Source organism: Lemur catta, chromosome 3, assembly GCF_020740605.2.
Source record: "Lemur catta isolate mLemCat1 chromosome 3, mLemCat1.pri, whole genome shotgun sequence".
NCBI classification, from domain to species: domain Eukaryota; kingdom Metazoa; phylum Chordata; class Mammalia; order Primates; family Lemuridae; genus Lemur; species Lemur catta.
In genome coordinates this window covers 114871641-114886282 of record NC_059130.1, presented here as the reverse complement: position 1 = coordinate 114886282, position 14642 = coordinate 114871641, and the positions used below count along the sequence as shown (strand labels likewise).

The 14642-nt window shown below is 56.3% G+C and overlaps 1 protein-coding gene across 11 annotated transcripts in view; it reads left to right on the top strand.

Annotated features, from left to right (window-relative positions):
- The window catches only part of ARHGEF10L (Rho guanine nucleotide exchange factor 10 like), a 138484-nt gene that overhangs the window by 122113 nt on the left and 1729 nt on the right, over positions 1 to 14642 (top strand). For all 11 annotated transcript variants that reach the window (XM_045548582.1, XM_045548581.1, XM_045548579.1 and 8 more), the window contains 2 exons: positions 6701 to 6875; positions 13992 to 14114. In XM_045548582.1, coding sequence (XP_045404538.1) covers positions 6701 to 6875; positions 13992 to 14114 — 298 coding nt within the window. The remainder of the gene's footprint in view (positions 1 to 6700; positions 6876 to 13991; positions 14115 to 14642) is intronic.

The following is a 14642-nucleotide window of genomic DNA, read 5'->3' as shown; positions in this document are numbered from 1 at the left end:
AGACAGGAATGACCTCCCTACCCACAGGTCGGTAAACTGAGGCCCAGAGACATTCTCTGTCTTGCTGGGAAGAGGTGGAGGTGCCGTACCTTGAGTGTCTCTGGGAAACGCATCAGGAAGCACAGACCTGCTCCCGGCACACGACCCTGGGCCTCAGCGGGGCCCGACCCTGAAGGCAGGAGCGTTGAGGCATCACACAGAGCCCACGGGAAGGCATCCATCTGTAGCCTGGAGGCAGAGCGTGGGCACTGGAGTCCCATCAGGGTGACCAGCCGCCTGGCTTGCCCAGGACTGAGGAATTTCCCCGGGTTTGGGACTTCCAGAGCTATAGCCTGGACAGGCCTGAGCAAACCGGGACAAGTTGGTCACCGTAGGTTTGAATCTGGCTTTTGCCCGTTTCTTAAGCAGTGCAACTTTGCAAACGTGCGTTAGCCACTCAGTTTGCTTCCTCAGCTGCGAAGTGTTGATGAGAATGAGCTAGATAAAGGAAGGGAAGGGAGTGCTGTGCTAACTGCCTGTTGGAGATCGCCTGTCTGCACACTCGGCACAGCAGCCCGGGACAGGCGTGACCCTGGGGTCTCCATTCCCAGCCCACGCCCTTGCTGCCACAGTGACCCCGCAGGGTTTCTTTGAAGCTTCGGTGTCCTACCCACTGGATGAGGATGAGGATGGGATGGTGATGCCCACCTCCCAGATTGCTGTGGGGATTAAAGGGAGGAAGAGTTGGTGGGTGCCAGCAGGTGCTTGGTGGGTGATCTCTGGGCCCACAAACGTGCCTCCCAGGGCCAGCTTGTCAGTGGTGACGGGCAGGGAGTGAGTGGCACAAGCCCCTTCACGCCCACACCCTGCTCTGGTCAGTGTGAGAGCCTCCTCTGAGACCCCCGGGGGACAGGGTGTGAGCGTGGAGGGCGTGGGGGAGGCACCCATCCCACCTGGGCCTGTCCCCTCTCCTTTCATAACATCTCAGAAGGTGCAATTCTGCGTGCACAGCGCCCAGGGCAGTGTCGGAAGGCCTGGCACACAGTGGGTGCCAGGAAGTCGAAGCCCTGCCCTCCTCCTGCCGTCTTCTCAGCAGCTCCCAGCCCCTGAGGGTGCTGGGCCCAGCGCACCTTGGCCACGTCGCAGCTCTAATGACTCAGTGCTGAGCGGCTCACCCTGGGAATTTATGGAAACCAGGCACAGAAGCGTCACCTGGAGGCACATAAATATTGCACGACGGGAGGTTGGGCTGTGTCAGCACTATTTGGAACAGTATTGCTCACCTGAAACCTACTGTGTGGGTGGCTGCTGTGGGAAGGTGGCAGGGAGGGGGCCCTGGGGCAGGACACTCAGGTTCCTTTCGGCTCCTCTGACCAGCGCGGCCGGCATGCAGCACTCACGGGGGACCAGCACTCTCGCATGGGTCCTCAGTCAGCGCCACGGGCATACTCTGTCCCCTTTTACAGAGGAGAGAGGAGACCGAGTCACTCTGCAGAGAGGGGTGGGGAGTGGGGGAGGCAGACCTGGCCCTGCCCCCTTCAGCTGTCACCTTTTTTTTTTTTTTTTGAAGTAACTTTGTCCCCTGTAACTTTTTACTTTGAAAAACTCCAAACAGGAAAGGTGAAAAAATAGTATAATAAACACATAGATATTCTTCACCTATTTAACCAACTATTAACATTTTGCTATAATCTCCCCCATGTTATACACATACGTAGACAACACCCACTTTTTAAAAAGTCATTTGCAGACATCATACCCTTCACCCCTCAATACTGTGCACGTCTCTCCAACGTCACTGCGACAGCCTGTCACACCCGGGAATGTGATGCCAGTGCACCGATGTCATCTCCGCACCGTCCAGATGCTGTTTTCCCAGTCGTCCGAGAAATACCTTTCAAGCTGCTCCCTTCAGCCTGTGGAGGATCCGGCCTTAGCCAGGATCACACACTGCCTTTGGGTGTCATGTCTCTCTAGTCTCCTTTTAATCCAGAATAATCCCTCTGCTTTTTTGTTCTTGTCTTTATGATATTGACTTTGTTGAGAACAATCTGGAACGGCCTGGTTGTTTCCTCCCGATGAGGTGTCATGTGTGGCCGGGTGCCACAGAGGGAAAGTGCTGTGACATTCAGCGGGGGAGAAGCGCAGCTGGCCGTGTCCTGGTGGCCTGAGTAGGGTAGAGTTTCCGGGTCTCCCATCTAAGGCGCTGTTTCTGTTTGTAATTACTAAGTCACCTGTGGGTGGCTCTTGGGACTGACCGTCCTGTCCCTCAGCAAGCTTTCATCCAGGACGACCCTTTGGGTCATTGTCTAATTCTGCCGTTCCTTCCGCACGGACTGGTAGTCGTGGGTTACAGAGCTTTCCCTGCCCCTCCGCCCTTGTACTATCACTGCAGGTTCCTAGATTTTCCTTAAAATTCAGTGTGCTGTGATCAGGACCATCATTATTATTTTTTGATGCTCAAATTGTCTCAAATTTGGCCAATGGGGGCTACTTCGTGCTGGCTCTTGGGTCCTCGGGACCCTTCCCCGTCTTCTTTGAGCCTTTCCTTGCGTTTCAGCGTTGTGGGAAGTTCTAGCCATTTCTCCGGGGTGCCCTAGCTAGTTCCCTCTCGTGGAGAGTGGGACTCAAAATCAAGACGTGTGCGCTGCTCCCGGGGTATCCAGGCCTCCAGGCCCTTTCAGCAGACAGAGCCAGGAAAAACCCTCAAGTTCACTCTGATACCGCTAATTAAAATCCAAGACCCTGGAGCTCCACCCTCGCCTCGCATCCCGCACTGGCTCTCCTGTCTGCGAACACCCTGGTTCCCAGGCACGTCAGCCTGTCTCAGTCACACCGCCCAGGTCCAGAATCTCTGTGCCCTCCCACCGCCTCCCAGCTGCCAGGCAAGCTCAGGACTTCCCTGCAGATCTTTCTGCCCTTCAGCAAGGACCAGGGACATATAGTCAAGTGCTGTGACCTCCAGCTCCTTAAATGATTCTTTCCTCTGTGGGCGTGACTGTGTTCCAATAAAGCTTGATTTACCAAAACCGGCACAGGTTGATGTAGCCCGAGGGGCATTGTTTGCAGACGCTGGTCTAGTATATAACCCTAATAGAGCAGTTGCTGGTGCAGGGTAAGCACCCGGGAAATAGCTGTGCCTGGATCATAGCGGCTGAGAGAGCCTTCCCCGTGGTGGGTGGGCAGGTGGCCTTTCTCAGGGACCAGGGGGATAGAGGCTCTTAGTGGTTAAGGCAGGCCCCCCACTCCTGGGCCTCCCAGACTGTCCAGGGATGAGGGGACCGGTCCAGAGGTGACAAATGGGAAGCCATGGCCTGGGATGGGGGCACCAGGTGGGCAGTATTTCACCCCAGCCTGGTTGGGAGGGAAGCAGAGCTGGATGGGCTAATAGCCTCCAGTGGCAATGAACTCTGAGCTCCTCTGTGGGCAAGTGAATACCCTGTGTTTGGAAAACAAAACGGGCTGCGTGGCCTGCCAACACCAAGCCCAGTGGGCAGCGAGAGCTGGGCCCCACTGCCGGCTACCCTCACCCTGAGGTCCCTCAGCCCCGTCTGGGACCTGTGATGCCAGCGTGTCTCTCTGGTTCCACCTGCTCTCTGTCCTATGGCCCAGGAGGCTCGGCCAGGACTCCAGGCTCCTGGCGTGAGGAGGGTTCCTGGGGACAGGCCCAGTGGCCCAGGAGCCCAGAGGGGCTGGGGCCAGGGCTGGAGCTGCTCTGTTGTTCTTGCTGTAGATTCCTGCTCTTTCCCCTCCTGCCTTGCCCCTTCGGGATTGGCAGGTTTGCACAAGCCTTCGGCAAAGCCCTTTGGGCCTGGAGAAAGACTTGTTATGCCACTGGAGAAATGAGCCCGGATTTCCACGACCGACTTCTCTTTTAATTAGATTCTGACAGCAGCACGCAGGGCTGGCTGGCTGCAAATTCAGGTGCAGCTTTCCATGCTCTCAAGCCCCTGGGTTTCAGCATGTTTGGCTTTTTTGGAGGCAGGAAATGCTTCGACCTTTCCTGGGGAGTCGGGCAGGAGGAGGCCGACTCTCTTGGTGTGTGCATGTTTGTGCTTTCATGAGCAAGGAGTGCATGCTGTGTTTTGGAAAAGCCTGCAGACAAAGCATGCCAGGTCTCCCCACCGTCCTGCCGGCCATCCATTCGCCCATCTGCTTGCCCACAGTTGACGCTGTGGGGAGCCCCCTTGGCCTCAGCGTTGTCATCTGTGATTGGGGTTGATGGTACCTCAGCTGGCTTTCCCCAGCAAGGCCTCTCGGGAGGCTTCCCGTTTGAACCAGGGCATTCCTCCTGGCTTCCTCCTGCAGGCTGGTTCAGCAAAACAACAAACCACCCGCGGGTTTCCTCTAAGGAGAGTTCCTCTTAAGAGCAGAGAACTGAAAACTGCACTGCCAGGGCTGCTGGCAGCAGATATGGGGGTGAAAGGCCCGAGAGCTGGGGATACTCCTCCCCCCTCCTTCCCCTCCCTCCTAAGGGGTGCCTTGGCTTTCTTCCCCCACCGCCTCCCTCGTGCCGCATAGCTCAGCCCTCATGTCGCACAGCTCAGCCATCGGGGACTGGCTCAGAAAAAGCAATTTTCTTGGACAGCTCACAGCCCTGCCCTCCTGGGCCCTGCGTTCTGATCAGGCGTGAGCACGAAGCTCATTGGCTTTGCTCCCCACGGAGAGCCCCCCCCACCCCCGCCATGCTTTTCTTTACCTTGCTGGGAAACTTCTTATTGATTTGAGCCAGGATGGAGTTGGGGCTGAGGCCAGGGCCGGAGTCCCATTCCCAAGTCCACTCTGGGCCTTCCGGCCAAGACTGGGAATCCAGCCACGTAATTGTCAGACTGAACTTCTTTCAAAGTCAAACAGATTGTGCCACTCACCAGCTCATGCCCCTCCGGCATGTAAACAAAATCCAAACTCTTCACCACGGATTCCAAGGCAGCCTGGTGTGGTCCGGCCCTGCCCGCCTCTCCTGCCTGTCTTACCAGCATGTTCCCCTGCGCTGGTCCTCAGTCTGCGTCTCATTCCTGCCTCAGAGCCTTTGCACTTGCTGTGCCCTCTGCCTGGCGTGCTCCCCCCGCCTTCCAACCATCCCAGGGCTGTTTGCTTCATGTTATTTATCTGTCTGACTACATGCCACCTCCCGGAGAGACTTTTCCCGGCCCAGTATTAATGGTGCTCAATATTTTTTCTGTGCGGTGGTTTTCACCATTTGAAGTCATCTTTATTTGTGCTAATTGTCTCCTACACTGGGAATATTTGTTTCGTGAGAGTGAGCCCTGTGGCCTTCTTGTCTCTGTCTGTATTCCCAGCATTCAGACCCGCACCAGGCACATAGTAGGGACTTAAGAACATCTGCTGAACGAATGAGACCTTACTAGCCTCTTCTCACCCAGGTCCCTATAATGCTCATGACAACGTATACTTACAAATGGGGAAACTGAGGCCCTGGCCTATGAAGCTGCCAGGAAAAATCAGATTGAATAGCAGATCTGATTCTAAATAAATGTTCCATCCAATCTTCCTATAGTCTTGGGCTTCCACCAAAGACGTGTTATTTATAGGAATAAATGGAAAACCCAGAAAATTAGAAAAGAGGAAAATCACCAGGCCCTATACTCCCCCCAGTTTTGGACGTGGCTTTTTTTTTTTCTTTTTTGCACTTCCTATGGCATTCACATTCTTCTGTGTTTGTCCTGCAGTGTCTGTAAACACGACTTTAGACAGACATAGGATTGTCTGACGAGTGGGTCCACCGGGGTTACCTGGTCACCCCCGGCGGCTGGGCGTTTAAGTTGTTTCTGGTTTGGTGTGCTTGAGTCAGTCCACACTGAGGAACAGCTCAGTGTTGTGGGTGGAATTCAAAGGTCCATCCAGTCATCCTTTGACCAAATTCTACTGTGCCCTGGGCCTGTTTCAAGCAGAGGGGATCCGGGAGGGCCTGAGGCCCCGTGTCTGTCCTTAGAGCTCACAGTCCAGTGTGGAGGGCGGCTAAGGAGAGCCACGAAGTGGTGTAGGTGTCCCCGGGCTAGACAGCAGAACATGGCATTCAGAAGGAAGTGGCCAGCCCATGGGGGTTTGGGGACAAGCTTCATGGAATGGGGAAGTCACCCTGATACAGAGTCTTCAGATGTTGAAGGAGGACAGTGGGTGATGCGTGTTGTGGATGTGTCATTTCGAGGGCAGAGGTGTGGCTGCATGGTGTGCCCGGAACACTAACCAGGCCCAGGCTTGGATTGGCCTGGAGCTCAGGGAGCCCGCAAGGAAAGGCAGGAGTCGGAGCAGAGCTGGGGCCTCGAATGCCGAGTTAGGGAACTTGGAGTTTCCCCAGCAGTGGGTGTATCTTCTTTTAAAAAAATAAGAGTTTTTGTTTATTTGTTTTAAGATCAAGATTATACATACACTGCCAGGAAAAAAAAAAAAAACAGTACGGAACGGTTTATCCTGAAAGGCGTTTTCCCCTCCCGTCCAAATCCTGCTTTGTGGAACAAAATACTTTCCACCTGTTCTGTTTTTAATCCTCCCAGCACTGTCCTCAGGACTCTAATTAGTTTACTTTGCTGCTTCTTGATTTACCTGTTTTTGGACATTCTGGTTCAGGCAGAGGCCGGGTCAGCTTGTGCACCTGAGGAGGTGCAAACAGCTGACCCTGACCTGGTGGGGTGGGGGAGCGGGGTGTCAGGAGCTCGGCTGGCAGCCCTGGACCGGCACCGACCCCGCCCACTTGCCACAGCAAAGCTTCGAGGCGCACCAGGACGAGGCGGTGAGTGTGACGCACATGGTGAAGGCGGGCAGCGGCGTCTGGATGGCGTTCTCCTCCGGCTCCTCCATCCGCCTCTTCCACACCGAGACCCTGGAGCACCTGCAAGAGATCAACATCGCCACCAGGACCACCTTCCTCCTGCCAGGTGAGGCTGCCTCGGGAAGGGAGGGAGCGGACATTCGGGGAGCCCCTTCTGCGGCCGGGGTCGGGGGTATGCCACGGACAGCCCAGCTCTTAACGCTCTTGGCAGCCTCGGTCAGCCTTGAAAGCCGGGTGCCAAGCGGGGCACAACCCAGGAAGCCTGGGGTCGGGATTTGCACCCAGGCCTGTGAACAAAGCCCCTCTTCCTGTCACTCCTGCCTGCCACGGCAGCCTGGGCTCTCAGGACACGGGCTTCGAGCCCAGTGGACTCTCCTGAGTCGGGCAGCTGCAAGAACAGGCCAAGCTGGCGGGAGCCCAGGCCTGCCTACACAGTCCCACTCCTCAGGTTGACCGAAAACCCAATTCTGCCTCAAATCCCTTTCAGACTGAGGTGACAGGAAAGCAAGGCTCACCAAGGCTCTCTTTCCTTGAAGGTTTCCTAAGAAGAGGGAAATATCCCTCTCGGTTTGCTGGCCAGAGGGGTTTGGCATCCGCTCGAGGCTCGTGCTTCCCGCATAGCTGTCAGCAAGACAGGGTGGGGAGGACTGAGCACCGGGCTTGCCTGGAGCTCCTGCCTCCACCCTGCCCAAGGCCTTCCTTACCATCTGCTGCCTGAGACGCAGGGGCTGAGTGGGGAGGGAGCCAGGGCCAACACCCGCCTTAGGGCCCATTCTCACCCTGCTGGCTTTGGGGCAGCCCACAGGGCCAGCAGGCATTGGCCCATCTTGCCTGCCTCCTCGGCCCAGCTTCCCCCAGACACGCAGACCCATGGCTGGTCTGGAAGGATGTAGCGGTTCCATCATGTCTGAGCATCCCAGGCAGGGCTGGCTTCAGTAGTGGGGGCAGCTGAAGGGCCCTGGGGCCCTGGAAAGAGAGCCCCTGTGTCAGGCTGGGACCTGGAGCTAATTGTCACAAGAACCAGGCGGATGGCAGTGGCAGAGGCTGGCAGTGGCCATATGCTGAGCCAGGGGCTGAGCTTCCTGTCTCAGGAGTGTGCACCAAGGACAGGCACATCAGCCAGCACTTCAAGCGCCCTGGGGACCTCTGTCCCACCCCAGAGGCCTAACTTCAGCTCAGGGACCCAGAAATCACCCTGGCTCCTGCTTCCCCCTGGCCAGTTGCGACTGTCCGTGTGTCTGAGCTGGCCACATAGGGGTAGTGGTTGCTGACAACACGACCAACAGCGGTGACGACAGTAATAACTGCCACCTGCCCTGTACCCTGTCGTGAGCCAGGCCCTAAGTGCTTTGCGTACAGGATCTCATTTCCCTGCAACCCCGTGAGGTGGGAATTGTCCCCGTGTTACAGATGCAGAAACCAGCATTCGTTCGGCAGGGCGAGGTGTCTTGCCCGTGGGCACGCAGAGGCCCTCTGTGTGTAGCGGGGGAAAAAGGACAGCTCCAGAGTTGCCCTGAGTCCTGACCCGGCCCCCGTGCAGTCTCTGGCAAGTCCGTCCATCTCCCGGAGCCGCTTGCCCCTCTGCGAGATGCGATGTGCTTCCTGACTCGGGGCTGTCGTGCGGCCAGATGGCACTAGGGCTGGGACAAGGCCTGCCCAGGCCTGTGGGGCGGCAGGTGCCCGATGACGGTGGACCCTTCTGTAACGTTCCGCTGGGCTGTGGGAGAGGCTCGGTGTGATGGGTCTCGTCTGTCTGTCTTCTGTTCTCTTTCTCCTTGTCTTTCTTTTTTGCCACTTTTGTTGTGTTTTGTAGTATTTAGCCATTATACAAGTTTCTCCATATCACAAAAATATCTCCACATTTCCTCTGATAACGAAATTATTTCAAGTTAATAGAACAGCAAAAAATGAGTAATCTTACAGGCCTTTTAAAATCTTAGGAATTCCATCTCCTGGGGGCGGAGGAGTGCGGGAGAGTCTAGCCGATGACGTGAGCCAGGCCCGTCTGCACCACGTGACTTTGCTGGACGCGCCACACATGTTTCCGTGCCCATCGACTGACTCGTTCTTTGCAGTTAGCCTTTAAGAAGGAAGGGCATTCATTACAATGATGGTGACGTTAGGGCTGGGCAAACTGAGGCCCAGGAGGTTCAGTGATTGGCCTGTTGTCACACTGTGAAAGGACAGGGCCAGGGAGACCGCAGGCTCTGGTCACAGCGCTCACACACTTGCTGTGCAGCCTGTCGTGGTTGCTTCCCCTCCCTGGGCCTCGGTGTCTCTGTCCACTCGACAGGGGGCTGAGATTTGGGTCAGCCTGGCCACGTGCAGGGTAGACCAGAGCCTGGAGTCGAGATTCCTCCGGGAATCCCCCCGTGCCGCCTTCCAGGTCCGACCAGGAGCAAATGGAGAACCCTCCGATCCTCTGTCCCCGCCCGGCAGGGCAGGGGTGGGCACTACGTGAGATGGCGCCAGCACAGCGCCCGCAGTCCCTGGCTCGAGTCAGTCCCAGTCTGTGGGGGTGACATTTACCCTCCAGGGCGGTGCCCTTCCTATTACGTCAGCTCCGTCAGAGCGGACAGAGTCACCTCCACCTGCCAGACCTCCTGGGGCTGAGCCCTGCGTCGGTCTGGTGTCCGCTGAGGTTCCTGGGCGAGGGGCTTCCCGAATGTTCCCTGCTCCCCCCAGGCCTGACCTCCCCTTATCAGCGACACTGGGGAGCCCAGGCCCTGCCAGGCCAGGTCCTCCTGGGACCCTCAGGCCTGAGAGTGGCTCCCCACGCCCCGTGCTAGGGACAGGGCAGCTTCAGAGCCACCCGTGTTGTGCTTTTGCGGAGGGACAACAAAGTAGGATTCTTCAACTCTTCATTAGAGAGATTTTAAAAAGCCTTTTAAGTATTTTTTTCTTCCCCCCACACTACCAAATGAAATAATTGCATAATTAGTAATAAATTTGTTCCTCCTCTAAATGTGGATTTTTTTAGGGTGTGTTAAAAATTTATCACGCTTCCTTCCCCTGACCCCTTTCTTCCACTCGAGTACCTGGCTGGTATTAATGCATTTTTTAACCTAAACTCCCTCCTCCTTTTAACTAGACAGGTCATTAATAAAATGTTCTCCGAGAGCCTGAGCTTTTTAAAGTTGTATATCTCCAGATAGATGGCTGGGGCGAGTCGAACACTGCCGCATTAAGTCTCTGTGATAAAATATTTATTCACCATTAGAATTTTTTTCCTTTCGGACTGTTTGTGAAGTGTCTTGCTCTTTTCCTCGAGGCGGAGCGGGGAGGAGGAAGGGCCCCAGAACGAGCTCTGCAGAAGCAGCCATTTCTCAGTTCCAGCGTCTCTTTTGGTCTCACGCTTGCCTTCCTTTCATTTGTTGGGGTTTGGCTGACCAGTGGGGCCGAGAGGAGGCAGAGCATTGGGAACGGGCTCCTGCGGGCCTCACGCCCCAGGGGCCCAGGGAAGGCAGGGGGGGGGGGCCTGTGTGATGGAAGAGTCAGACCCGTTCCCTCTCCTGGCTTTGTCATGTTGTGGGTTTATGGCTCTGATGGAGCCGATCTTAAGACATTAGAGTCTAGGTCCTTTTAATAATCATAAACATTATCCAAATAGCCTCCCTTTATTGATTGCGTACTATGGGCTAATGTGCTCCACTGTGTATCTGTATTATATGTGTGTGTATATGAATATATTCAATATTTCTAATAATCATAAAACTGAGCAAGGCGTTGATGGATGAGAGAAAGTGACGTGTCCAGATTCTCTACTTTCATCCGTCCATCCGTCAACTCATCCACTCACAGGCACTTTTGTGTCTACCATGAGCCAAGGTACTCGGCCAGGAGTTGGGAATCAACCTTGCGTGTACAGAGGAGCTGCTGTCCCCACAAAGCTTACGTTTGGGGAGGTAGACAACAAACAAAGAGCAGAGTGAGGTCATTACTGCCGTTGGCAGGTGCCAGGAAGAGAAGGCAGCTCACAGCCTGAGCCTCCGTGCTGAGCCTTTGCTTGCTGGATGGATTCAGGTGTGGGAAACAGTCCCTGCTCTACCGGCACCCAGATGCTGTTTGTGACATAGCCCCTGCAGTCGGGTCTCTGCATCACCAGCGGGCTTTTTCCAGTGTGGTTTGCTTTGCCACATTGAATCAACACTATGAATGTGACTTCTTGAGTTTGCATCATGTTGCTGGACTCGTATTGCACTGCCTGCCTGATAGCTCCACTCGGATGTCTGATGCGCGTCTGAGACCACGCGTCCAGTCGGGAGCTCTGGGCTTCAACCTCAAAGCTTTCACCGTCCCAGGCGACAGCACTGCCATGTGCCAGCTGCTGGAGGCAGAGAAGCCTCAGCGTGGACCCTGGCCCCACCCCTCCCCTCCCCCTCCTGTCTGTGGCAGCTCTGCTGCTCTGTTTGCAAACGTGTCTCCAGTCGCTGCTGCAGGAGCCCACTGGTCTCCCACCCAGACGCTCCACTGAGACCAGGCTGCAGCACTGCCTGCTTAGACCTTCTGGTAGCTTTTCACTGCAGTCAGGATGAAAAACCCCCGTCCTTGCCTGACCCGTCCCCTCTCCTGACCTCCCCTCTGGTCCTCTCGAGTTCGCCTTCTGTCCCGGAGCTGCACTGGCTTCCAGCTGCTCCACAGACTGGCCAAGCTCATTCTTGTCACAGGGCCTTTGCATGCCAAGGTCTTGGTGTGGCCACCTCCTCCTTGTCATCCGGGTTTCACAGGCCCACACCTGCCTCCCATCCTTCCGGGAAGCAGAGGGAGGCATGAAAACCGGGAGTGCCCCCTCCCTCTCTCTGCCCCGCAGCCCCATCGTAATCCTCTGCCTGGCATTTGTGTCTGTGTTTCTGTTTTTGCTTCGGTCTTCCCTCTTTAGGGCTGTGCCATCTAATACACTAGCCATTACTGAAACTAAAGAAAATTGAAAATTCAGTGCCGCAGTCACTGGCTGCATTTCAAGTGCTTGGTAGCCAATGACTGATGGCTACTGAATTGGGTGGCACAGTAGAGAGCATTCCATCATCGCAGAAAGTTCTAGAGTGCCTGCTCCTCAGGGCAGGGACATTGTGTGCGTGGTTCTAGCCACACCTCCAGCACCCAGCGTGGAGTCTGGCACACAGTAGGCGTCTGGGATGGAAATGGATTTGTGATGGGACGGCACCCTGTGCCAGATGGTGCTGTGTGGAGCCCAAGGTGGCAACCTGCCTTTCAGGGCGAGGGAGGCTGCTCCGCAGAGGAAGCTCGTGCACCAGTGAGTATGGAATTGAAGTCTTTCCTCAAGAGCAGAGGCAACAGATGCACCGGGCTGTAGGAGGCAGCAGACCTCAGCTTGCCTCTCACCCTGCCCGCCCCAGCTGGGGGCCTCTTTGAACCTCAATATCCTCGTCTGGAAGATGGGGAGAGCGTCCATGCCTTGCATACGTCTCGGCTGCTGCAGGGCCTATGTCAGATCAGAGCAGGTGCCCCAGTGCTCTGCAAACACCAACACAGTATTTCTTGCAGTAGCACTGGGGTCACCTGCAGCCTGTTCTTGGAGGTCGGGCCCCTCAGTCTCCTCGTGATGCCAATGCACACCTCATTCCAGATGTATCTTGGCATTGCTGTTGCCATGATCTATGGTGTAAATATAAATTTCCTACGAGGGAAGAATAAACCCCTCTCAGAGGGCAGAGGATTTGGGCAAGAAGGAGACGGCCCTTTGGAAAGGCCGGAGCCAGGTGAAGCCCGTGGGAGCTTGGCAGGGCTGTCCACCCTGCGTGTGACAAGGGAGGGGGTCTGTCCCTGAGCCAGCAGCCTGTACCCTGCACCTCTTGGCCCCCTGAGACAGTCCTCCCGTCCTGGCCCCCAACCTCTCCCTCACCCCTGTTCCCGTGGGTCAGAATCATTAGTGGTACAGCAGATGTGACGGCAGCAGGCAGCACCTCTCTGTGCGTGCCCTGTGCCAGGCACTGGGTTAATTGTTTTACATTCATCGACTCGTTGAACTCTCAGGACAATGCTGTGAAATACAGTCATGTGTCGCTTAATGGCAGGAATACGTCCTGAGAAATGCATTGTCGTCATGCAAACATCATGGCGTGTACTTATGCAAACCTAGATGGGACAGCCCCTTGTCCCTAGACTACAAGCCTGTTCAACATGTCACTGTACTGAATACACCTGGAACATAGCGGTAAGTATTTGTGCATCTAAACAAATTAAACATAGAAAAGGTACATGAAAAATATGCATCATAATCTTACAGGACCAACATTGTATGTGCAGTTCATTGTTGACCCACACGTTATGTGGCACATGACTGTTGTCATCATCCACTTTTGTAAGTGAGGAGACAGCGGCACAGAGGTTAGGACTGGCCCCAGGTCACGTAGCTAGAAAGTGGCAGAGCCGGGGTTAGAACCCAGCGCCTGGCTCTGGAGCCGTTTCTTGGCCGCTGTGCTGGGCAGCCCACTCTGTGCCTTCCCTGTGAGGAGCGGGGGACCCGCCGCCATCCCTGGCACTGCCATTCTTGCTAAAATGAAGTGGCAGCACTGAGAGGGTAGCCTGGGAAGAGCTAGTCTGGACTGACGTCAAAAACACGCCGATTCCCGCCAGTGAGTCGTCTGCTTCCCTCTCGGGCCCGGGGGCCTGCAGGGTGTGCCGAGCCCTCGCCCAGAGAAGTGCCCACGTGGGCAAGCCCGTGCTGGAAACAGCGCTGCACAGAGGGGCTGCAGCAGACCCCCAAGGCACACCCCTCCTCGGGCCTCACCCCGGCCCCCGGCCCCCAGCCCGTCTGCACCGGCATCTGCTCCGCCCATGCCGATTGGAAACTTGCACCTTGCGAGTGTCCCCCGGCCCCACTCCCCAGCTGGCTGGTTGTGTCCCTGGCATGGGCCGCCTGTGGCCAACCCTTTGTGCCAGAGAAACCGGCCACTGTGCTGAGCTCACGGGCCAGGCCTAGGGCCCTGGGTACGACCCCACTGTGTCCTCACTGCAGCCCCGCTTTGCACACGGGGAGACTGAGGCTGGGGAGGGGAGCTCTGAGCTGGGGGCTCCAGGGGCCGGACTCCAGCCAGGTCAGCCCCCAAGCCTCGGGTCTTAACCACAACACCACCCAGTTTCTTGCCCACCTCACGGGATGGGCCCAGACTATGCCATGCTGTCACCTTGTGGTGGCACCCAGAGCCCACTGCCATCCCCCAGGGAGGGTGCTACTCACCTGGCCTCTCCCTCTCTGCAGGCCAGAAGCACTTGTGTGTCACCAGCCTCCTGATCTGCCAGGGTCTGCTCTGGGTGGGCACTGACCAGGGTGTCATCGTCCTGCTGCCTGTGCCTCGGCTGGAGGGCATCCCCAAGATCACAGGTGAGCTTCTGGGAGCTGGTCTTGGCAGGGCCCCGGGGTCAGCTGCAGACGGCCAGCAGGGCTTGGCGGGGAGGGTGAATTGTGCCCAGGTGTTGACCCTGTCTTCTCACTTGGGGGTTGGGGTCCAGTCTTCAGCTTCCTGTCATCTCTGGTGGCGCAGTGGAACTAAGTCATGTTAGTCCCATAGTCTCCTGCCTGCTTTCTGAGTCTCAGTTTCCTAGTCTGGCAAATGGGCACAGTCATGACTTAAGGATTGGCTGAGACACCTGACTAACGGCAGAGGCTCTGCTGGGCCCCTTCTGTGTCCTCCCACCGCAGTTTCAAAATGTCCAGGCTCCAGAGGAGGAACTGAGGGCTGGGCCTGGCACCCTCATGGGGTCCACGTGCAAATGTGTGTGCGTAGATCAGAGGCAGGTCTGCTCTGACCTGCGCCACTAGGGCCGGGAGAGCAAGGGCAGGACCAGGGAGGGCCTAGAGCCCTGGGCCCCGCTCTGTCTGTCCTGAGATGATGGCATGGTGGTCGCTCCC